The sequence below is a fragment of the Pecten maximus genome, chromosome 13 (assembly GCF_902652985.1).
Source record: "Pecten maximus chromosome 13, xPecMax1.1, whole genome shotgun sequence".
Lineage (NCBI taxonomy): Eukaryota > Metazoa > Mollusca > Bivalvia > Pectinida > Pectinidae > Pecten > Pecten maximus.
The window spans coordinates 13,897,438-13,923,944 of NC_047027.1; the positions used below are offsets into that span (position 1 = coordinate 13,897,438).

At 36.9% G+C, this 26,507-nt stretch overlaps 1 protein-coding gene across 1 annotated transcript; it reads right to left on the minus strand.

The window, feature by feature from the left end:
• Window positions 1-1,142: 1,142 nt before the first annotated feature.
• On the minus strand, window positions 1,143-24,545 carry LOC117340808. The gene is made up of 8 exons (XM_033902585.1): window positions 24,461-24,545; window positions 22,430-22,517; window positions 21,965-22,129; window positions 21,021-21,188; window positions 10,368-10,415; window positions 9,418-9,546; window positions 7,738-8,056; window positions 1,143-5,563 (listed from the first exon to the last, which is right to left on the minus strand). Exons 1-8 carry the CDS (start codon window positions 24,542-24,544, stop codon window positions 5,218-5,220), a joined length of 1,347 nt encoding a protein of 448 aa, XP_033758476.1. The 5' UTR covers window position 24,545; the 3' UTR covers window positions 1,143-5,217.
• Between the last annotated feature and the right edge of the window lie 1,962 nt (window positions 24,546-26,507).

The following is a 26,507-nucleotide window of genomic DNA, read 5'->3' on the forward strand; positions in this document are numbered from 1 at the left end:
GCCAAAAACTATAATTTTCCTATTTAAACTTTTAACGTTGGGGAAACGTATTGACCCAAAATAAATTTGAAACTGTTGATAAAGCATTTTAAGACCTTCCTTATTCTGAAGAGATATTCCAGACAGAAGAGAATTGTTGAAACTAAGCAACCTGACTCTTTTTGGTTTACCTCTTAGGACCCAGGGCAAACAATTTCTAATTTTGGTTCGACTGATCATGTCATTGAAGCTTCCAGTATTTTTTGTATCAAAGTTGGTACAGGGTTTTGACGGAGAGGTAAGAAATGTAGACTCGTTTACAGACGATGAACGGATCTTGACAGCATGAAAATTGTAATTTATGATATTTGAAATACATAACGATTTCAGCATTTGTGTACACTGTCAATGCTATATATACATGTATAACCGTACATCACTAAACCTATACAAGGGAGTGGTAAGACTAGTTCGCTCGTCGTCAGAATAATGTGAGCAGGTGAGGTGTCCTGATGAGTGTCTTCGGCAGTATGCTTCAGTCATGAGGTAGCACTATAAAGTCAGTGTCAGTTATACACTATCTCAAGGAGACAAACACAAACATACCACAGCCTCCCGAACTATGTTAAGATACATGCCTGCAGCTCGTACACATAGGAGGCCATCCTTAAATGGTCACAGCTCGTGAAATGACGTTAAACAATACAAAACAATACCAAACGTTTCTGTATGCTGCCCATTGTTTAACTACAAGTACACGACATTAAGTGTGTCGAATACGCCAACTTGTGAAATTATATATATATATTTTATCAAGGGGCATTTAACAAGTAGAGACTGGAGAAAATATGAATGGCGCCACTTGTGGTGACGGGATGAAATAGTGTAAAGTGCTGGGTGAAGAGCCTTCTGTAAATGTCAAATCCTTGATAAAGTGACAAATCGTTTTAGGCAGTATCCGGAAAATTTTAATACAAATACAGAATGATTTTACACTTCCCAATAAACAATCTATGGACTTAAGTGACTCTTGGCTTGTGGAAACTGTAAACCATATTCCACAGGTAAATAGGAGTAGCAACTCTTAATAATTCCCAGGCAATGATTGAGTGATGGTGAGAGTGGAAATGGATTTTAAGTATTCAAAAAAGTCGAACAAAGGCTTATTGGTAAAAAGTCTGATTTATTAGCCAAAAATAGAGAACAAAAAGTACACATATCAAAACTTTTGATGATAGAACAAATACTGATTAGATTGTTAAAGAACAGACAGGATGCAACATAATGAATGATTGTTTGTTTGTTTGTTGTTTTTTTTTATTGTTTAACGTCCTATTAACAGCCAGGGTCATTTAAGGACCTGCCAGGTTTTGGAGGTGAAGGAAAACCAGAGTATTCAGAGAAAAACCACTGGCATACAGTCAGTACCTGACAACTGCCCCACGTAGGTTTCCAACTTGCAACCCAGAGGTGGAGGGCTAGTGTCAGCCACCTTAACCACTTGGCCCCGATATAATGAATGAATAACTGAGACTCTAGTAATATTCTGTAACACAACGTTAGTTTTTAAAGATATAATAATGCAAACAAGATGCCCAGTGGGCCTGTTTTGGTCACCTGGATATGGCAGTAAAGGTTGTGAAATCTACAGAAGGATTATGAAGAATTTGCTATATTTCCCCGATTGGGCCCAAACTCATGCAACAATCCGGGACTTTACCTTTTATATAATATCGGATCCCTTTTTCCAACTATGCTTGATACCAAAAATATGGACCAAGTCCTTTTATTGCTAAATAAAAAGCATTTTAACCAATTTGCTATATATCCCATATTGTGCCCCTATCCTTGACAGCAGGCACACCTTTATACAAAATTAGTTCCCATTCTCCCAAGAACACTCCACACTTTTGGTTGAAATTTATTCAATGGTTCAAGACTGCATAATGTAATAGTGTAAAATTGACCGATTGGCGCTGTGCTATGGTCTTAACTTACCAGTCCTTCAGACCAGGTGGCCTAAAACCTTCTCTTGAACATACATAACATCAAAAAAATAATCGGGTCTTTTTTCCAATATCTTACATAACTTTTGTATTTTCATCTGCCTTTTTTTCCATGTACAATTTTTACAGAGTACAGAGTAATACTTAATTTCATTTACAAAGTGTCTCTTGTGTCGAAACTTGGAAACTGTTCAGGGCCTGCAAATCCTGTGATAGGCAAGCAAACTCATTATATAATGTGCAAGATAAAAAAAGCTAGGTATATTTACATCAAATAGATACATATCACAGTTATGTTAGTTCTTATCACAGACAGTTCGACACAGATGTAAATAACATATATTCCTTTTAAGCAGTACAATCACATATGTATAACAAATATCACAGTAACCTTAGGGGTCAAAGGTCAATGTACAAATGTAAGCATTACAGATTGAGGTCAGGTTCAATCATGAAAAAAGCAACAGATTGAAACAAATATTTCTCGTATTGTAATGAAATTATTTTAAAACCCACCATTATTATATAATATAAGACAATGAAATGTGTATTACCTATGTGTACTACTTTAGTATTAATACACGTCAGTTATTCAATTTTCATACTCAAAATATTAAAATCTAAATAAAGATTGCATCATAATCAAAATGTATCACCTCAGAGTTTGTCTACTTAGAGATATGTCTTCCTTTTTGGAATTCACTATCGAATGCAGGGAATGACAAATCGTGGTAGGATTCACAAATTACTGGCTTCTTGACAAGAGTTATTTCCCTTGAAATTATCTATATCATCATAGGTTAAATAGGGGAATCATGAAAAGAAGATACCATTCAGCATTGTTTACATTCTGAAAGAATTCACAAAATATTCTTTTTTTTCTTTAATAATTGTATAATGTCATTATAGATCTAACAGGCAGAAAATCAAAGACAACAGGGTAAACCCTATGAAGTTATCATTCCATAGACTAGTACACTAGTGCGTAGCATTTACTAACTACTCAGGAAACATGCTTTGGTTTAACATGAAATGATTCCTACAAAGCTATATGGCACTTATAAATCAGTTTTCTTACAAATTAATAAATACATCTAAATCATTTTCCTTTAAAAAAGGCTAATTATCAAAGCAATTATCTTTCAAGCTAAATTAAACTAAAACATCGCCTAATAAACTGTACAACAAAAATTGTAATAAATGACAAGACAATGGTAATAGTAAAATGATACTTCATGAAACACAGTATACAATACTCTACTCATCAGCAAGATAAAACATATAATTACTTCATATGTAAAATATACATGGAATAAAATACTAGGAATTCTTTTGAATTATCTAATATTTGATTTATATTTTTAAGTTTGCATAGTGTTAGTAAAAAATAATAATTTATGATTTACCCATTCCAATGATTTTTTATGTACTAAATATTGTATAATTTCTGATAAATTATGTCAATTTTCCAAGATCAAACTAAAACAGGACTAGAGTATAAATACAATCTACATGTACCATTCACATTTCAAATTATTTGGTATAAAAGTTTTATATAAAAAAAAACCATATAAATATCACAACATTTTCACACTTTTCTAATAAAAATCTATTAAAATACCATTTTAAGGTAGAGAATGTTAAAAGATTTCTACATTACATGTATGTGTAAAATATCTCACAATAAAAATAATACAATAATTTTCGTTTCTTTTCCTCAGTATGAGTTGCAAGATATAGCACATTGTGTCATCAATGATTTAAATAGTAATTAATCTAAATGAAGGTCTACAAGTAAATTCCTTCATCGAAGTTATGCGGAGAATGTATAAAGGGGCATAACTCTTTAGAATACTAAATAAATCAGCCAAACAAAGCTTCCCAAAGGTACTTATATCAAAGCATTTTGATTTTTTTTGAGAAAATAAGAAATTTTGCTCCAAAAACTATTCATGTAATCAATTAATTGGGGACAACTCCATTCATCATATCACTAGTACAAGATATTATGAACTGTAACAGTAGTACTCGGGACAAGTAAGTGTCTACACACAGATGTTCCAAAACCCTGTAAATATATATGTGGACTTATAATCATGATGATCACTAGTTCTTTTCAGTTTTGTACCAGATGCTGATTGGTCTACATCCGATTAACAGCAATATGTGTTATTCCATATAACATCTATGTAAATTCTGCTAAAGTGATAAAACATTGTTTGCATGCTGGTGCAAGTGCCCTTTTGACCTAGCGTAATTTCAGCCAATCAGATTTGTCAGACACATTCTGTCAAGTTATGCCCGAGTGCAATATGATGTTTTATCAAACATGTGATATTAATGACATGGTGTGAATATCATGTAATAAGATGCAGTTTAAATGATGTGTGATCAAAACTTTCGCTTTCTTTGCTCAGGTTTTGATAATTAAATGTTCAATGATACAAAGATTTATGACAAAGTGTCATTATTGTATAATATTCATTACTATATATAATATCACCCGACACATTACATATTTAAATTAAACTGATTTAAAACTAAATCAAATTAAATATTACATTTCAACCCAACCCCGACTTCACCACTATAAGACAACTATAACTTTTAGCTGTACATGAGTAACATATATCTAAATCACAACAAATAATATTAGTTTTGTTAAATACATGAAACAATTATAAGGACATCATGGTAAAAATGTTTTCCTCATCATATCAAAAACATTGTTTTTTATTATTTATTTTCTAATTAGTGCTGGTGCAAGATTTAATTTCAATTTCTATCCCAATATTTGATGTAGGCTCCACCTGCTTTTCTGGCATCCAAGGAAATCTTATTTGAACAATTTGATAAGAGATAAAGCTCGATCTTTGAAGACTTTGGTAAAACTCTTTTGAGATCATAAAATAATCCATATCTTGCTACTGATATATATATCTATCTATTTAATAAAAAATGTCATAAATAAGTCATCTGTTTTCTTTTCTATCATTTCTCATAAAGTTATATAACATAAGTTGGTAAAACTTTAAAGATGATGAAGCAATCCATATACATGTAATATCTAATCAGGCTTTGAGGATATTTGTAACTCTATATAAGCTAGCTGGGTATTTAATTGCCAGGTAGAAACAAGAGATATATCGAGGCAAAAAAAAAAGATATAATATCCAACCTAAATATCATTTGATGAAATATCAAACTAAAATCTAGAAAAATAAGCACTATATTAAGCCTTGGATGTTTTCTTTGATTTCTTGATTATGTCAACATCACTGGCCTCCGAGTCACTGAATGCGTTCGGATGAACTTCTGGTTTAGGTTCAGCTGCTGGCGCGTTCCTGGCAGTGTTGTTTGACCAGCCAGCTTCCTTTAGTTTGGAACTATCTGGTAACTGATTGAGTGGTACCTCAGTTTTAATCGGAGCTTCAGAGTTCCGAGAACTCTTTTTTACACGTTTTTTAGTCCCGTCTTCACTCCGACGTTTCTTTTTAGATTTTGACTTGGTGACGAGGTCAGCAGTCCTGGCACCATCCAGAGGAGAAAGTTTTCTTGTCCTACTTCTCCTGGGAGAGCTATAATGGAAAAATAATGATGTCACCATTTTCTCACCTTCTTTAAAAAGGGGAGACCACTCTTAAACACACATGTAGAAATCTCATATTCATCATAAGGTAGATCTGTCAATAATCAATAATCATTTGAAGTTCACATAATACCGTTTAACCACAGTTATATAAAGAGTTGCCATAATGAGGTTCAAAATTCATCATCCGTGGCTATCAAGCCTTATACTTCCAAACATCATCTTTCTTGACTCCCTAAGAGAGCTAGCATAAATCTGTAGCTGCCATTCAACGCTAACAACTTGTACACACAGGCACCGCAGTCCTAGTACAACTGAGCACCAATGTCCTATTACATACTCATTTACAGTAGAGTTAACTGGAACAAAACGGAGTGAAGTATCTTGTTCACAGATACAACACAGAGCCAGGACTTGAACTAGTGACCCTTCGGTGATATAGCCCGGTCCTACCATTAAATCATCATACCTCACTATTTATACAAAATTTTTAATGTAAACCTTCCATGTCTATTAAGCCAATATTAAAATACAGACAATTTTACATCACTTCTACTTCTGGAGAGTTTAATATGCTTTGATTTTGACTAAAACTAGTGGTTTAGATTTGAATATTGAGTAATTCTGATGTCAAATTAAGGTTTGTCTGTATTAGGACTGGGTGATATATATGGCCTAGCTATTTATCAGGACTTGTAGGACCAGGTGATATATATGGCCTAGCTATTTATCAGGACTTGTCTGTAGTAGGACTGGGTGATATATATAACCTAGCTATTTATCAGGACCTGTCTGTAGTAGGACTTGGTGATATATATGGCCTAGCTATTTATCAGGACCTGTCTTCAGTAGGACTGAGTGATATATATGGCCTAGCTATATTTATCAGGACTTGTCTTCAGTAGGACTGGGTGATATATATATATGGTCTAGCTATTTATCAGGACCTGTCTGTAGTAGGAACAGGTGATATATATGGCCTAGCTATTTATCAGGACCTGTCTGTAGTAGGAACAGGTGATATATATGGCCTAGCTATTCATCAGGACCTGTCTGTAGTAGGACTGGGTGATATATATTGCCTAGCTATTTATCAGGACCTGTCTGTAGTAGGAACAGGTGGTATATATGGCCTAGCTATTTATCAGGACTTGTCTGTAGTAGGACTGGGTGATATATATTGCCTAGCTATTTATCAGGACCTGTCTGTAGTAGGACCGGGTGATATATATGGCCTAGCTATTTATCAGGACCTGTCTGTAGTAGGACTGGGTGATATATATGGCCTAGCTATTTATCAGGACCTGTCTGTAGTAGGACTGGGTGATATATATGGCCTAGCTATTTATCAGGATTTGTAGGACCAGGTTATATATATGGCCTAGCTATTTATCAGGACCTGTCTGTAGTAGGAGCAGGTGATTTATATGGCCTAGCTATTTATCAGGACCTGTCTGTAGTAGGACTGGGTGATATATATGGCCTAGCTATTTATCAGGACTTGTCTGTAGTAGGAGCAGGTGATTTATATGGCCTAGCTATTTATCAGGACCTGTCTGTAGTAGGAGTGGGTGATACATATGGCCTAGCTATTTATCAGGACTTGTAGGACTGAGTGATATATATGGCCTAGCTATATTATCAGGACTTGTCTGTAGTAGGACTGGGTGATATATATGGCCTAGCTATTTATCTGGACTTGTAGGACCGGGTGGTATATATGGCCTAGCTATTTATCAGGACCTGTCTGTAGTAGGACTGGGTGATATATATGGCCTAGCTATTTATCAGGACTTGTCTGTAGTAGGACTGGGTGATATATATGGCCTAGCTATTTATCAGGACTTGTCTGTAGTAGGACTGGGTGATATATATGGCCTAGCTATTTATCAGGACTTGTAGGACCGGGTGATATATATGGCCTAGCTATTTATCAGGACTTGTCTGTAGTAGGAGCAGGTGATTTATATGGCCTAGCTATTTATCAGGACTTGTAGGACCGGGTGGTATATATAGCCTATCTAATTCACTAGCTTTAACACGTGCTACCTATCAATGTAGACACTGAGTTTTTATTTACATTAACTACCCTGTCAGAACAATCTCAAAGCTACTTACTATCCGTCTTAACTACCCTGTCAGAACAATCTCAAAGCTACTTACTATCCGTCTGTTAATGATTCCTCATATCTGCGTAATTGTATGGAGTGGGCATAACTCTCGTTTTCCCTTGGATACCGATGACTACTTGGAGGCATGTTCTGGTAATGCCTGGGCGACATTGGATCGTCCTCGTAGTAAGACATGTTGTCATGGTGACGGAAAGAATGACGTTGGTGTCGTTTCTCATAAATGGGCTGAGCGCCTCTCTGATGCCGAACTTTATTGAGTCGTCTAGTAATGAAGTCTATTTTTGCCTCCCCAAATCTGCTTTTCTGTGATATCTCTTCTTCAGTTATATCATTAGATTGCAGAAAGGAAACTAATTGGAGGAAGAAAAAGAAATAAATTTTAACAAATATTTTTAAAAAGAACTAATTTGTCAAATTTCAGTTTACAACATGCATAGCAATACAGATCTGAATGGTGGAGACCAAGATGTTATACAGTCTTATCATCCAACAGCCAGGATGATTTTGAAGTTTCCTTGTAGTACGTAGCTGGTGGCTACCTCACTGTACAACATAGAGCAAACATTCAATACAAACGGGAGAATGTGGACTCTGAGGATTTAAAATAAATGATCAGAATTGAGCATCTGCTGGCTGAATATTAAATATCATATCTTGCTGATGTATCATGTAAAATCTTATACATTTATGAAATGTAGGTTCTACAGTCGGAAAATATTGATGTGCTGTTCGCATCATTATTGAAAAATGTAGACATGTCACATGGCTTGCCCTCATTTCGTTTTGATCAAGAGTCCCATGGGGCCTGTTACCACTCACATGTTCTAAATTATGAAGAGAAACACTTAGTTGGAAAATATATCTCATGGGACTGAAATTGAACAGCATTAAATTAGTGGTCAATGGGAACTACAGCTGAAGCTCCATGAATATCCTTTCACTTTCAGCACAGCAGACAAATGGAAATATTGATAAAAAGGATTATTCAGGGATGGATTACAGAGCATGGTTGATGGACAGGTTGAACAGTCCACCAAGAAAAGATTACTGCCCCATGACACCGAGGTCACTTTGGACCAGGTGAGCTAATACTGATCATCGCCTTTAACTTTGTATGAATATTTATTAACCCTTGAATATATTGACATTCCTTTTGCTTCAGTTAAGATTACAAACTTTGGGTTAATAAATATTCATATTCACCTCAAGCAAAGTCAGTAATTGTTTGATGATTTCTACAATTGTTCATGTCTGCAGGTCCCAAGACATAGGGCTTTGTTAATATCTGGTAGGCCAGTATACAAAGAATTGTACTAGTATCCTTCGTACGTCAGAATGTTCACTTTTACTCTCTGAACCCCTGGAATTTGTCATGGCATAATGAAAGGCTCCTTCACTGCCATCTTGTGGATAAAACCATTTTATTTTTTGATGTGCATCAGAGTAATCTTGAGGGTCGCTATATACCATTAAATTGACTGTCAACTTGATTTTCTCTCCTGTTATCGTCAGAAGAAATACATCAGCTTAATGACTGGTCGAAGTTTTTTTCAGACACCAATCGAACAGCTAAGCATGTGCTATCGATTATACCATGACATATTGCGGGGCTGCAGAGAACAGAAGCGAACAGTAACGTCTACAGTACTGAGTTCATAATACTGTGTTATTAGCTGACTTCAGCTTAAAGTAAAATTCTAAATCTACTCACTTTTGTTTTTACAAATACATATTAAGATGAAGATGACTAAGACGATGAGTATGAAGAAACAAAGGATGGCTATAGCGATGACAATCTCATCTGATAATCCTGTGTCTTCTGCCATGCTTTGGCCGACAACTGAAACAGAACAAAACAGTATTATAGATAGATAGATGTTGGAAGGAACTGAAAGATAGATTCAGAAAGAGATATTATACTGAACCAATTGTTGGCAACGTCATCACTATGGCTTTAGTCAAGTGAATCGGGACAGCCTCTTGGACAACAGGAGCCGGGAACCACTCAGTCATATAGCATCGTACACTATAAACCGTGACACTCAAAAAATTCTTGAGGCAAGAATACTGGTATCATACACAAAACCGAAATCTTTAAGGAACTAAATAAATCCACTTATTAGACAAATATCTGCCATTTTTAATTATGTCATAATTAACAATCAAATGTTATCCTGTGAAGAATACTTTGGAGGAATGTTATGTGAAAAAATTGTCCTGATGAAGACACCCTGCAATACGGTTGAAACTGGTGGACAACAAACGAAGTTCATACTAATCAGTAACACATGAGTATATTGGTAATATATCTCCTGCCTAAAAAAATAACTTGGGTGCACAGAAGAACTCTGTACTATTTTTATGGATTCAAATCAGTATCAATTTATTATTCTGCTAATTAAATCACATAACTCTTGCTAAAGTCCAAATCCGTTCTCCATTATCATTTTCAATTTTACTTTGCATAATATTCTAATGATTATATAGTTGTTTTTTTGGGTTTTATCCTATGCTATGTTTGAAGACAAACAAAAAAATGCAAAAAGTACAGGTAAGAAATAATTGAAAATAAATTATTTTAAAAGAAATCAATAAACAGAAAAAAACTATCGTCTGTGACATAATTTCTAACAAAATCTGTTGATATTTCACAGTACTCACCTGCGTTGTTGTCTACTGTCGTGGACTCTGTAGTGATCAAGTCGGGATCTGTAAAATAAAAATAAGGTACCAAACATGATACAAATCTCCTCATGTGTAAAAAAGAACTCGCTCAGTGTTTTCTCATTCTGTGACTTGGCTATCGCATATGACGCTTCCAGGCCATCTGGTTTTTGAAAAGAAGTTGATCAAAAGAAAATGTTGAAGCCATGTGGATGAAAGACTGACACAGCAGAATGCTGCACCATAGCATAAGCCCTTTTGGCCCTAAGCCAGCTCAGTAAACTTTTTTTTTCTTTTCTCTTTCATTTATCCCCACCTTTCATTTTCAGCGTGGAATTTTAGCATAATTTTTAACTGTATTGAAAACAAATTAATACATACAAATTTGGCTTTTAAAAAATGTCGTTATGTGGGTTGTAACTGTATAAATATGTAACATTTGAAATGTAAATTTGGCTTTTACATCACCTGGCATGTAAAAGAAATATCATATTCATCCTAATTGGGTTGTAACTTACATGTATAATCCCTGATGAAATAATTTATGTATATAAATATAAATTATGTAGTAGGTGTTAGTACTGTAGGATTATATTTAATTAAATATCTAAAGATATTATATTGAACACTTATTGAAGAGTTAAATACTGTAGGATTATATCTAATTAAATATCTGAAGATATTATACTGAACACTTATTGAGGAGTTAAGTACTTTTCATCAGTTTAATATTTAGACTTCCCCGTGTATTAAAATCCCTGAATAATCACACAGATATTAAGCTGCTATTTTAAAAGCCTCAAGCTGATATTGAACATGTAAACATGTTATGTAATTACCCTCTAACCCTCTGTGGGAGAGAACACTTCTACACAAGATAATCTAACTGTAGGTACAATATATCTGATTGAATTTATAAATACAGGCAAATTGGTTATGCATGTTTATCTAGATTTAGAATTTTTTCTGTTTTCATAAATCAAAATCAGATATAAATTCATGGGTTCCTATCAAAGGCTTCATACAAAATGACAGAATCTCTAAAAGGATGTAAAATTCAAATGATTTTAATAAATTTACAACTTATATATCAACCATCCTTGTTGGCTTGGATGGAGATGAGCAAGGGGTTTTACTGCAGAAGGAAACCAGAGTATACGAGTATACTCGGCCAGGAAAACCCATGTGGTTGGGTAGGTGACCCCATACCTTTTTACGTTTATCGGGGAATCAAACCCCAGCTGCCTAGGTGACACATTTTTACATTCGTTGGAGAATCAAACCCCGGCTGCCTAGGTGACACATTTTTACATTCGTTGGAGAATCAAACCCCAGCTGCCTAGGTGACACATTTTTACATTCGTTGGAGAATCAAACCCCGGCTGTCTAGGTGACACATTTTTACATTCGTTGGAGAATCAAACCCCGGCTGTCTAGGTGACACATTTTTACATTCGTTGGAGAATCAAACCCCGGCTGTCTAGGTGATACCTTTTTACGTTCGTCGGGGAATCAAACCCCGGCTGTTTAGGTGATATCTTTTTTACGTTCGTCGGGGAATCAAACCCCGGGTGCCTAGGTGAAAACCAAGTATGTTACACTGTGACACCAGACCAAATGTAAAGTAAGCATCAAGCCACAATATATAGGTCCCCAGGTATTAGATTGGCCAAACATTGTCAGCTATAGGTAGGTATACATACCAGTTACACCTGGGACAAATACCTTACCTACACCTACACAATGCTCAATCGTCCTGTGTACAGAGATGAATTACAAGATCTGAGCAAATACTACATTCTTTATAAATTAAAGTCCTAAACTCCATGAAAATTGACACCATGAAAAATAGGTTAAATCAAGCTAATATGTAGCTAAATGTCAGGTGAAAAAACATGGATTTGCATTTGAAGTGATTTCAATGTCAGACATATTTGCATTTGAAATACTTATTTGCTGAGTTGAAAATTAAACTGGAATAACTGTATGAGCAAATATGCCAATTAATGTATTCATGGAGGATATTAGCATATTAATGAATACATTAACACCTCCCACCTCGTTAAGGACAGGTAAGTCTGTCCTTCCTAACGACTATTATATCACTTGTGGTATAAAGGTTGGAGATTCTAAGTCGCCATGACGATGATTTTTCCATGAATGTATCAGGTAATCAATACCTCCTAGTCTTCTATCTGTAGATAATGTACCAGTAAACTCGTTAACACAAGTAATTCATGATACAACAATGTATTTGTCAACTGGGATATGTGCAAATCCTCTCAACTATCTGGAATTGTAGTACCTTGGACCGAGTGACAACCTGTGTGGCTGAGAAGAGACAGTTATATTGGTTACAGCCCCAACATATAATGCTGAGATAAAGATTTGAATCCTGGTCGAGTCTCGCTGCATTTCCCTCGGTTCAAATGGAACTACTGTTCAAATTTTTTCCAACAAAATCACAACTGATATGTTAATAGTACTGCTCCAATACTCTTACTGTATGTACAGGTTAATATCCCCGATATCTGTGATCCGCAGACGATCATCCGCAGACGATCAACATGTACAACACTAACTGTCGTCAATATTTAACAAGGTGTTTAGTACCCTGTTACTAACCAATATTTCAGACGGCCTAAGTATCAAGAACTATAAGCATCTGTTTTGTATCTTCATGACAAAATTCAATATTTCCATTCATTAAATTTCATGTTGGAGAATAATTATAAAAATTGCCTTCACCAACAACTAAAATTATACCTGTATCGGGTATAAGAATGATAACAAAGACCTATTGTTATGATCTACTGATTCTGATCTACACATGTGTAATTGTGCTCCTGTGTCATCCTGTTCCCATGGCGATACAAACATACACACATGCCTGGACACTATTTTTAAAATAACAGTACCTAGCTATGTTGATACTTCATTCCATAAAAGCAAATCAATTTAGTATTTATCAATGTGTTAACTCACCATAAATTCAGTCCGTGGTGACAGCTAGCAGACTATTTCCGATAATCCAACGGTTTGTACACAAAACATGTGTAAACAGTGATCGCTATATATACATCACACTGGGTAACGTAGGTCTGTCAATCACACACATACTGTACAGGTAGAACGACCATGTACACCGGGCTCTGCCACATTACACAGTCGTCAGGCAGGGTCAAAGGTCACAACCAATCATGCATGGTCGCTTTACTGAACAGGATCAGTTAAATAAGGATATACTGGGCTATACAGTCTTAAAGTCATTAACACTCTATAATTACTACAGAGTATTGTCAACTTATATCCAATATGGAGAAATATGTTTTCAAAATTTTCTCCTTTCAGAGAACCTGTATGGAAATGTGTTTTAATATATTTAAATATTTCACATTTGATAATTTCTATTATTATTTTTTCATTGATTCCCTAATTCTTTGAGTAATTTCTTTCAAGGTACATTTGTAACAATGAATATTTTTGTACCCAGGCCAAGTTATTTAAAGAATTATTCTTTTTGTCACAATGGAATGTTACATTATAAGTGTCTATTGTTTCTCATGTCTTCAATAAATAAGAATTATTCTTTGATGTGTAATTTTAGATATGTATTTTGATAAACAAAACAAAAGGAAAATTACATATTCTTCAATATCACATTGTGGTATGTTATACAAATGGACAAATAGCAAAATTCAAAAGACCATACAACCGAATTAGCAGAAGAAAAAAAAGGAAAATAACATGAGCCTCCAGAAAAGTAAAAGTTACGTTAAATCAAGCTAACCATACATGGGACCACTTCAGCTCTCTTATAGCCGTTACATGTAATGGTAATCTGGACATAACAGGTTGAAATAGACATTTAATTGAAGTCTATTGTGAAATCTATTGCAATTGTTACAATAGATGTATTGTGTGTTAGGTTTTAAGGTAAACAATTGTTGTTTAGGGTATGAACAGATCTGTTGATAACCCAGAGGGCTAGATAATAGGTATATTATAGGTAGACCTCGACCAAGTTAACGATGACATTGAGTTAATCCAGTCACCACTATATGCAACAGAGGTCATGATAAATCATATTGATTACAATGTCTCCACTAGGGATTGGACCTGGAATCTCCGACTTTCTAGTCCTAGTCTAAAGAGGAGACTCCTCTCCAGCCGAACAGTCTATTACGGCTATAAAATGTAAACTTTATTTATTTTACAACAATTGCAAAACAAGTTCAGTGAACTTATACTAATCAATAATATTTGCCCGGTTTTCTGTGGGGGGAAACCAGAGCACCAGAGAAAAGCTCATGTGGCCAGGCAGGTCACCATGCAGACTCTACACATTTTCACATCTCAGCTAGAAAGATTTTGATTGGGTGAGTGTAAGACTAGTAAGGCAGAGGTCATGGCTTCTATCCCTATAGTGGAGGCAGTGAAATAAATTTATCATGGTCTCTGTTTCCTTGGTGCCCACGAAGAGACTCAGGGAATTATACTAAGTGTTACTTGTGAAAGCATCGCTATAACCCTTGGAAACTTAAGGACGAGTTCTTACCCGAAAGGGAAGTATGTAAACTTGGTAAACACTAGCTGCGATATAACGCTCGACCAGAGGAAACTTCTCTTTTCTGTGATGAGTTGAGCCTAAGGCTTGTAAAACAAAATATTTGATAACTTTCGCAAATTAGAAACTTGTCTCTGAAATTTAATTTGAATGGGCCTGCCTTATCTGTTCCAGTAACTTGTTTTGTACAAGAATTTCACCATCGACTGATTTAAAAGATGCAACCACTTTATTGCTATCAGAATCTCTGTTGCGGAAACAAGCTAACACTAGGTTTCATCTCATAATCACTTCAACCAGCTCAACCAGCACAACCATTCTGTGTGGCCTATTTCCTGGAAATGATGAACCAATCAGAAGTATTCTACTTTCATTTTAAGTATCAAATGTAAAAACAATTGGAGATTTCACTTATCGATTTCAAATTGAACAAGAGATCCCAGAGGGATCTTGGCGCCCACCATTGAATGTTCTTCATAGGTTCCATGTCAGATTGATCTTTTCTCTACTTTTCTCTTCTTCTAAGTCTTACTAATCTGTGTAAATTCTGAAGAAACCTCTAGTACTTTTCAAACAAGGGAAACCTATATATAAAATTTAAGATTTAGGCACCAAGGGGAACCTATATATGGAATTTAAGAAAGATTCCTTCAGTACTTTCTGAGAAATAGCGATAACAAACTTCAATTGTCAAAATCCAAGATGGCTGCCTGTCGGCCATGTTGTTTTCCGATTGGTCTCAAAATGCAATATGCATAACTAGGCACGAAGGGGAACCTACATATGAAATTTCAGGAAGATCCCTTCAGTGCTTTCTGAGAATTGGCGATAACAAACTTCAATTGTCAAAATCCAAGATGACTGCCTGTCGGCCATGTTGTTTTCTGATTGGTCTCAAAATGCAATATGCATAACTAGGCACCAAGGGAAACCTACATATGAAATTTGAGAATGATCCCTTCAGTACTTTTTCAGAAATAGCGATAACAAACTTCAATGGTCAAAATCCAAGATGGCTGCCTGTTGGCCATGTTGTTTTCTGATCAATCCCAAAATGCAATATGCATAACTAGGCACCAAGGGAAACCAACATATGAAATTTGAGAAAGATCCCTTCAGTACTTTCTCAGAAATAGCGATAACAAACTTCAATGGTCAAAATCCAAGATGGCTGCCTGTCGGCCATGTTGTTTTCCGATCAATCCCAAAATGCAATATGCATAACTAGGCACCAAGGGAAACCCACATATGAAATTTGAGAAATATCCCTTCAGTACTTTCTCAGAAATAGCGATAACAAACTTCAATGGTCAAAATCCAAGATGGCTGCCTGTCGGCCATGTTGTTTTCCGATCGGTCCCAAAATGCAATATGCATAACTAGGCACCAAGGGAAACCCACATATGAAATTTGAGAAAGATCCCTTGAGTACTTTCTCAGAAATAGCGATAACAAACTTCAATGGTCAAAATCCAAGATGGCTGCCTGTCGGCCATGTTGTTTTCCGATCGGTCCCAAAATGCAATATGCATAACTAGGCACCAAGGGGAACCTACATATGAAATTTGAGAAAGATCCCTTCAGTACTTTCGGAGGATTAGCGATAACAAGAATTGTTTACGGACGGACGGACGGACGACGGACCACGGACGCAGGGCGATTTGAATAGCCCACCATCTGATGATGGTGGGCTAAAAATCTGAGACTAAAAACAATATTCGATGGCTGAAGACCATTTTTATCAACCCAAGAGCTTGATGCGACTTTCCAATGTCACATCAACTAGAGTGTATACTAGTGGGGTGACACCTAAAGGAGTGTCACAGAAAGAATGAAGTGTAGTTAGGGAAGATAACTCTGGATGAGCACGAAAGACAGAAAAAAAATAAATGCTGAGGATGATACAGAAATGTCCGTCTTGAGTTCAGAGGTTCCATGCACGAGTCCTGGTTAACATCAAAATCGTTCAATGTCAATATTTCGACCAATAAGAAGCATCAGCGTGATTATATGGCAAGAAAATCCGCGAGGTTGAATTTGCATCTAAAATTTGACCGATTGAATTCCTCAATGTGGTTGCTATGGCAATGAATCCCATGTGGTTGAATTCGAATTCCCCTATTTACAAAAATGTACCATTTTGCATCCAAATCCATTGTCTAAACTTCGACAAATCAGAAGCCTTGATATGGCAATGATATCCATGCAATGGAATTCGCAGTCCCCTAATACCAATATATACCATATACCAATGGTAATCGAAATCAAACAATATCTAAATTTTCACCAGTCAGAGGCAAATAAGTCTGTGGCGGCCATCTTGGCTGACCGATCGGAAAATAAAAGATCAGTTGCAAACCCCATGACATTGAAGAACATTTGTGTCAAGTTTGTTTTAAGTTGGGCACTAAATAGATTATTGGTTATCTTATAACACTGGTAACCCCAAAAACCTTTATTTCCTTTCCTTTAGCATAAATACCTTCACTTGCTCTTAATTTCCTCACTTTCACTTAATTTTCTCACTTGCACTTAATTTATTCGCGCGACATTTAAAACTCTCAAATACGTTTAAATATTAATACTGGTGCGAGGAAATTGAAGGTTTGAGGGTTACCACTGTAAAAATTTTCATAATTCTTCAGTTTTCTGAAATATGACACATTAATTGATTATGAGACATCAATTGGCATCTATGCAAGCATACGTTAGGGTCTCTCGTGTGTTGTTGTTCAGTGAGGTAGTCACCCACTACTATAAGGAGACCCAGCCTCAAAACGATCCTGATTGCAATATATACACGTGGTGATAAAACAACCAAACAATCAACCCTAAGTTCATCTTAGTAACAGATGTACTCGCGGTATTCTAATCGATAAATAATTACATATACAATCAAAGATAAAAACAAATGTCATGTATATCATTATGATGTCAAAATCAGGGCTTCTAGGGACCACAGAACCAAATCAACAAGAGATCCCAGAGGGATCTTGGCGCCCACCATTGAATGATCTTCATAGGTTCCATGTCAGATTGATCTTTTCTCTACTTTTCCCTTCATTTTACTAATCTGTGCAAATTGAGACATCCCTCCAGTACTTTCCAAACAAGGGAATCCTAGCTATATAAGAAATTTGAGATTTAACGATAATGGCTGTTTGTTTGCAGGTTGTTTTCAGGACAGACTGGTCCGACAATGCAATACAAGGGACATAGGGGAACCTACTTATGAAATTTGAGAAAGATCCATTCAGTACTTTGAGAAATAGCGATAACAAACTTCAATTGTCAAAATCCAAGATGGCGGTCTGTCGGCCATATTGTTTTCCAATTGATCTCAAAATGCAATAAGCATAACTAGGCACCAAGGGGAACCTCCATATGAAATTTCAGAAAGATCCCTTCAGTACTTTCTCAGAAATAGCAATAACAAACTTTAATTGTCAAAATCCAAGATGGCTGCCTGTCGGCCATGTTATTTTCAGAATGGTCTCAAAATGCAATATGCATGACTAGGCACTAAGGGAAACTTACATATGAAATTTGAGAAAGATCCCTCAAATACTTTCTCAGAAATAGCGATAACAAACTTCAATTGTCAAAATCCAAGATGGCTGCCTGTCGGCCATGTTGTTTTCCGATTGGTCTCAAAACGCAATATGCATAACTAGGCACCAAGGGGAACCTTCATATGAAATTTGAGAAAGATCCCTTCAGTACTTTCTCAGAAATAGCGATAACAAACTTCAATTGTCAAAATCCAAGATGGCTGCCTGTCGGCCATGTTGTTTTCCGATTGGTCTCAAATCGCAATATGCATAACTAGGCACCAAGGGGAACATACATATGAAATTTGAGAAATATCCCTTCAGTACTTTCTCAGAAATAGCGATAACAAACTTCAATTGTCAAAATCCAAGATGGCTGCCTGTCGGCCATGTTGTTTTCCGATTGGTCTCAAATCGCAATATGCATAACTAGGCACCAAGGGAAACCTGCATATGAAATTTGAGAAAGATCCCTTCAGTGCTTTCTCGGAAATAGCGATAACAAACTTCAATCGTCAAAATCCAAGATGGCTGCCTGTCGGCCATGTTGTTATCCGATTGATCTCAAAACGCAATAAGCATAACAAGGCACCAAGGGGAACCTACATATGAAATTTGAGAAAGATCCCTTCAGTACTTTCTCAGAAATAGCGATAACAAACTTCAATTGTTAAAATCCAAGATGGCTGCCTGTCGGCCATGTTGTTATCCGATTGGTCTCAAAACGCAATATGCGTAACTAGGCAATAAGGGAAACTTACATATGAAATTTGAGAAAGATCCCTTCAGTACTTTCTCAGAAATAGCGATAACAAACTTCAATGGTCAAAATCCAAGATGGCTGCCTGTCGGCCATGTTGTTTTCCGATTGGTCTCAAAACGCAATATGCATAACTAGGCACCAAGGGGAACCTTCATATGAAATTTGAGAAAGATCCCTTCAGTACTTTCTCAGAAATAGCGATAACAAGAATTGTTTACGGAGGGACGGACGGACGGACGACGGACCACGGACGCAGGGCGATTTGAATAGCCCACCATCTGATGATGGTGGGCTAAAAATAGATTGTGGGTTTTTCCCGTTTGGGCAGAAGAATTAATAGGAAGGTGAATGCATCCGGGCCTACTGATTGGATATTTAGGTGACTGATGACGTAACATCCGCCACCTCTCGATAAAATACGACCCTTTTTCAAAACCCTATTGTGGCCGTTCTATGAAAGATATAGAAAAACTAAAGATACGCTTTTCTTCAGAACTATCTCTTCTTGTTATGTTTGGAGTTTCAGATTTTTGGATTGAAACGCTTATTTTTAAGGACCGTTTAAACAGAAGCTACCGGTCAAAGTGACGATTTTGGCATGTTTGACCCAAAATATCTCATAAATACGAATTTCCACAGGGATACCAAATACATCCAGACCTAGATCGAGCCGAGTTTTACAATGGTTCAAAAGACCATCAAAATTGTATGTGCCATTTTTTGCGCTCCCAAATCGCTACAATAGCCAACAAAATAGGCGAATTAGCTCATACTATCATTACGTTCCGTAAGGAACGATAATGAGTTATCGTCCCTTACTACACTTCATTCTTTATGAGTTACCTCCCTTCATACAAACCAGGAAGCAAGCGTAATAATTTGCACAAAAAATAATTTTGAATACTAAGGGATAAAACAGGTCATTATGTAAGATTTTAACTCTTTTTGTATGATTTATTAATCTTACACAAATATCTTCAAACATATAAAAGCGTGAATCATATTACTTAATCACAAACAAATACTCGGCAGAAGGAGATATCATTGTCTAGTATGTTGTTAGCGTGTTTTGGGAAAAATGACTTCTGGTCCCATCCTGAACTCATCAGTAATTATCATAGAAATGAGCGACATTTCAGTTCCTCCGAGAGTTCTGAATGAATTTGTTCTAGCAAAAATGTAGCGATGATCGCCTAAGGTGCCCTGTTTCACAGCACCTAAATAGGGGTTGTTCAAAATAAACATGATTTCACAATTATGTTACAAATTGAACGTTTAAAAAGGCTGAAATATAAAAACACTTTGTTGACTTTCTTTTTTTAACATCCTCACCAATTTTTAGCTCAATAGTACTACTGGAACTATGGCAGGATAATAAACTTCCATTCTCATAATACAATATGGCCATCTTGGCCATTATGCTTTTCTGATCAAAAGTCTAGGGACCAAGGGAAACCTACACATTGAGTTTGAGGAATATTGCTCAAGTACTTTTCAAAAGAAAACGGGATAATAAAAATCTTTGATTCTCCAAATCTTAGATGACTGCCTGTTGGCCCTTTTGTTTTTCAGACCAAAAATCTAAATTGAAATTGCACAACCAGGGACCTAGGGGAACCTACGCTTTAAGTTTGAGAAACATTCCTAAGGTACTTGTAAAGATATAGTAATAACAAGGACTGTTTCCAAGTGAAATGATTTAAAGGAGTTTCCAGAAAACACTTTGCCTGATTATGCTGGGACAGGTTACACTGAATTTTTCAACTTACCAATGCAGTCTCGGCTGTTTTTTGTTCTGGTTTTAGCTGTAGTAAGTCCAATGTCACACTCCATGCAATAGAAGGTTCCATTAACCGGCTGGTAGGTACCTTTAGGGCAGGCTAGACAAGCTTTCATGCCATCCCGGTAGTCATAGTAATGTCCACTGCCACATGCAACTAGAAAGCAAGTAAACAAGGGGAGGTAATTACAAAGTTACACCTGGTAAACAAGGGGAGGTAATTACAAAGTTACACCAAGTAAACAAGGGGAGGTAATCACAAAGTAACACCTGGTAAACAAGGGGAGGTAATCACAAAGTTACACCGAGTAAACAAGGGGAGGTAATCACAAAGTTACATTTGGTAAACAAGGTGAGCTAATTACCAAAGTTGCATTTGGTAAACAAGGTGAGGTAATTACAAAGTTGAATTTGGTAAACAAGGGGAGGTAATTATAAAGTTGATTTTGGTAAACAAGGGGAGGTAATTACAAAGTTACACCAAGTAAACAAGGGGAGGTAATCACAAAGTTACACCTGGTAAACAATGGGAGGTAATTACAAAGTTACACCTGGTAAACAAGGGGAGGTAATTACAAAGTTACACCTGGTTAACAAGGGGAGGTAATTACAAAGTTACACCTGGTAAACAAGGGGAGGTAATAAAAAAGTTACACCTGGTCAACAAGGGAGGTCATTATCCAAATATAAACCCAAAGCATTCCTAAGAGGTGCACAGTTGCAAACATTCAACCTCTGACCAAAAATGCAGCAGTGTCAAGGGAGACATCAGGAGGGAAAAAGTTGTTTAGAAAGGAAATAGAAGATAAGATCTCAAATTCAGTTATCTTTCACAACCTTTTACAATCATGTAATGGAGGTACAATTCTTACACCTCACCTGCAGGGCAGCCCTGAACTTTAAGGTGATGGGGGAAGTCACCGAGATACTTACTGTAACAGTTGGAGACAGACGTTGACCCCTGACCCCAGGTGATGGGGGAGCTGTTTGGACACATCTTACAGCTGGTCTGTCCCCAAAGGTTTTGGTATTGACCTCTAGCACAAGATTGACATGTCTTGGTCACTGTAGAGAAGTATGTTCCAGGCCCACACTCAACTTAAAACATAAACAAATCCAAACACTAAACACATACAAATCTGATACATGAGGAATAGCCAGGCCTTGTTATGTCATATAAAAATGATATCTAAATTAAAAATAAACAGGAAGGAATTCTGTTGTCTCTAGCAGATTTCTTCTTTTTTTTGTAATTAAAATATGGGATAACTTTGATATATGTCAGGAGAAAAAGATAAAACTGGTTGAAAGAAATTATGTCACAATTTTTCAAAGAAGAAAAGATGGAAAACTCCTGAGGTTCTGTGAGGAACATTGAACTCTTCAGATATAACTCACCACAGTAATTCCCAGCCACTTGGTACCCTTCCAGACAGACAGGCCCTCGTAAAGATATTTCTAAAGACATCACATCTGCATCAGCCCCCTATAAGGGAAATGCTAATCGTCATAATTGAAATTAAAAAATGCTTTAACTACAAGACCCGTCCACTGAGGAATGTAGCTAGCATGGATGATGCAATTTCTTTGTTTCTATGTCGTTAAGTTTGCAGATGATGGTCACCTTAAAGTTAATGTCTGTCCATGTAAAGTATTTGTTTCTAGCGTTTCAGTGTCTAAACACTTTTGTTTTCGTCAACATATTGCTACCCAGCAGGCTGCTTGGTGACAGGAATAACTGAACTTAATTCACAATGGTAATTTATGTTGTCAAAGGATGATTCCTATTGTTGTTTTTGCAAATGAAAACAGGTTGATTTGGCTTGTACAGGGTGTAAATACAGCCTCTGTCACTCATCTGATGGAGCAGGTCAGTGTGGCTTGTACAGGGTGTTAAATACAGTCTCTGTAACTCATCTGATGGAGCAGGTCAGTGTGGCTTGTACAGGGTGTTAAATACAGTCTCTGTCACTCATCTGATGGAGCGGGTCAGTGAGGCTTGTACAGGGTGTAAATACAGCCTCTGTCACTCATCTGATGGAGCAGGTCAGTGTGGCTTGTACAGGGTGTTAAATACAGTCTCTGTCACTCATCTGATGGAGCAGGTCAGTGTGGCTTGTACAGGGTGTTAAATACAGTCTCTGTCACTCATCTGATGGAGCAGGTCAGTGTGGCTTGTACAGTGTTAAATACAGTCTCTGTCACTCAGCTGATGGAGCAGGTCAGTTTGGCTTGTACAGTGTTAAATACAGTCTCTGTCACTCATCTGATGGAGCGGGTCAGTGAGGCTTGTACAGTGTTAAATACAGTCTCTGTCACTCATCTGATGGAGCGGGTCAGTGAGGCTTGTACAGGGTGTTAAATACAGTCTCTGTCACTCATCTGATGGAGCGGGTCAGTGTGGCTTGTACAGGGTGTTAAATACAGTCTCTGTAACTCATCTGATGGAGCGGGTCAGAGTGGCTTGTACAGGGTGTTAAATACAGTCTCTGTCACTCATCTGATGGAGCGGGTCAGTGTGGCTTGTACAGGGTGTTAAATACAGTCTCTGTAACTCATCTGATGGAGCGGGTCAGTGAGGCTTGTACAGGGTGTTAAATACAGTCTCTGTCACTCATCTGATGGAGCGGGTCAGTGAGGCTTGTACAGGGTGTTAAATACAGTCTCTGTAACTCATCTGATGGAGTGGGTCAGTGTGGCTTGTACAGTGTTAAATACAGTCTCTGTCACTCATCTGATGGAGTGGGTCAGTGTGCCTTGTACAGTGTTAAATACAGTCTCTGTAACTCATCTGATGGAGCGGGTCAGTGAGGCTTGTACAGGGTGTTAAATACAGTCTCTGTAACTCATCTGATGGAGCGGGTCAGTGTGGCTTGTACAGGGTGTTAAATACAGTCTCTGTCACTCATCTGATGGAGCGGGTCAGTGTGCCTTGTACAGGGTGTTAAATACAGTCTCTGTCACTCATCTGATGGAGCGGGTCAGTGTGCCTTGTACAGGGTGTTAAATACAGTCTCTGTCACTCATCTGATGGAGCGGGTCAGTGTGGCTTGTACAGGGTGTTAAATACAGTCTCTGTCACTCATCTGATGGAGCGGGTCAGTGTGCCTTGTACAGGGTGTTAAATACAGTCTCTGTAACTCATCTGATGGAGCGGGTCAGTGTGGCTTGTACAGGGTGTTAAATACAGTCTCTGTAACTCATCTGATGGAGCGGGTCAGTGAAGCTTGTACAGTGTTAAATACAGTCTCTGTCACTCAGCTAATGGAGCAGGTCAGAGTGGCTTGTACAGTGTTAAATATGAGCTGATGGAGCATGCTTCTTTGGCTATAGAGCTAGACCAGAGATCCCTTGGTTTGACTCCTGTCAGCAGAAATGTGTTTTTCTCACTTTTAAGAAGTCAAACGTATAAATTATAAGATTCTTTACCTGTATGGTAAAGTCCCCATTGTCTACAGCTGCCTGTAGGACATCCGTCAGAAGGAAGGCTGTGTTTGTAATAGAATTCACCATCTCTTCCCTGTAAAACAAAACGATCCATTTATTGAACCTTTTAAAACACTACTGTGTAGCCTTTGGAATATCTTTAAATGTTATACATGTAATTGATCATCACCCCAATTTCTAAAATGATTAGTTTGACATGGATCATGAACAAAAACACCCACCAAAATGAGGAAAATGTTGTGGATATATGTTTTAAAGTACAGTCTACCCTCGTTATATCGCCACATTTCGTCTGTGTCAATTATGGCGGTATAATGAGGGTGGCGTTAGTATCAAATCATGAAAATTACAACAGTAAAAGATAATGTTGTACCAACGTTTTAATAAATACACAATGAGTTAACATATAAGACACCATGGTATTGACCGTACATTTCGTAGCTTACAAACACACATTTACATATGCAATTCTGAAAAAAGTCATTAATTTGCTTTTGTCTCATGCCATCTGTTACAATCTGTCGAATTTTATTGGAAATTACGCGGCACTGGTCAAGTCCGATTCGGTGGTTTTATCCGATGTTTCGAGAAATCTTACAACGATTTCCATAGCTGCCTTGGCTTCAGCAGCACTGGGTGGTACAGGTGGTTCATCGTCATTGTCCTCGTCATTTTGATTGTCATTGCCTAAACTTGTCACCGTGTCAACAATTTTGTCCTCCGTCAAAGTTTCCGAAACGCCTGTCTGCCTGTCAATGTCAACAAATTGTCTCAGTCAGTCGGAGGTCCGGGTCGAGATCAAGGTCGTCTTGTATTCTCGTCAGTAGTCCCGTCAGTAGATCGGATTCATTACCTGTGAAAAGGGAAATACCCTAATTCTATAAATAGAACACTAAAGAGTTCCTCAATCGCAGAAAAAACAGACCTAGATGGCGAAATTGTCGAGGGTAATATATAGGGATTCGGGACGTTTGTATTGTTATGAACGTGGCGGATGGCGGTATGCGAGGGTGGCAAACTTAACGAGGGAATTATATAGAAGGGAAATCCGTTCTAGGGGTGTAGGTGGCGGTATGCGAGGGTGGCGGTAGATTCGGGTGGCGATAGGTCGAGGGTACACTGTATCTTAGTAATGTTTTGAAATAGTATTTTTGCAAAGGCTTTTAGTGTATGAGGAAAAACTGGAGGAGGAGTACCTGCAGAAAAACCTAGTTGGGCAGGTGACCCCATATCTTTTTTATGTCCGATTGAGGAATCAAATCCTGATCGCCTAGGTGAAAGGTAAGTGTGTTACTACTGTCTCACCCAGCAACCTTTTTTCCATTGAATGTAGTAATTTTGTTTTAGTCAAACTTGATGATCGATCCGGAAAATCATGATCTATTCGTCAGAGGTAGAATGACTATAAAAACAAACACTATTACAGTGTATATCACTGTAATACTTTAACTGATTCTAATGTTTCACAATCATATCTTAAGGTGTTGGATTTGTCAAGTATTTATCAGACATTAAGCATATAAGTAATAAGCCCGCCCATGCTCGTTACATAGCCCATGTTGATTGTCCTATAGATTTGTTTATAAGTTTGTGTGTTGGCCACCTAGTTATTACAGGATAATATGGTAGGACTCAGTCTGGTTAGCCTACTCTACCACAAAGTTAAGTAACCCTCAATCGAAGAGAAACCCTAAATAAATCAAAGCAAATTCCTTCTTTCTTTAGTAATACTTTCTAGCAAAATCAAGTTTGATGCAAATAGTTTAATATACATCTCAATGTCATGTTTCATATAGAAAACTATCAAGATGGACATCATGCATGCACTTAGCTGTGACAGTTTTTTTGTGCCTGAAGATGTCCAAGAGGCCGTAAATTTGCAAATAAGATGTACTTTTTTGTGAAAACTAACAATAATTCAAAATTGGTCCAATTCAAATTTTCATGGATATTCGAATCCTTTATATTATTTTTAGTGAGTGTTTACAATTGGAGATGTATTTTACATCTGTTTCAAAATATTCCATAT

What these genes read in the sequence shown, in the direction of transcription:
- LOC117340808 (XM_033902585.1), bottom strand. Translation starts at nt 24,544, where the DNA reads ATGGTGAATTCTATTACAAACACAGCCTTCCTTCTGACGGATGTCCTA. An exon ending in AAACAGCCGAGACTGCATTG is followed by an intron (nt 10,416 to 21,020) that starts GTAAGTTGAAAA and finishes TTTATTTTACAG; the next exon opens with ATCCCGACTTGATCACTACA. An exon ending in ATGTATTTGTAAAAACAAAA is followed by an intron (nt 8,057 to 9,417) that starts GTGAGTAGATTT and finishes TCCTCCAATTAG; the next exon opens with TTTCCTTTCTGCAATCTAAT.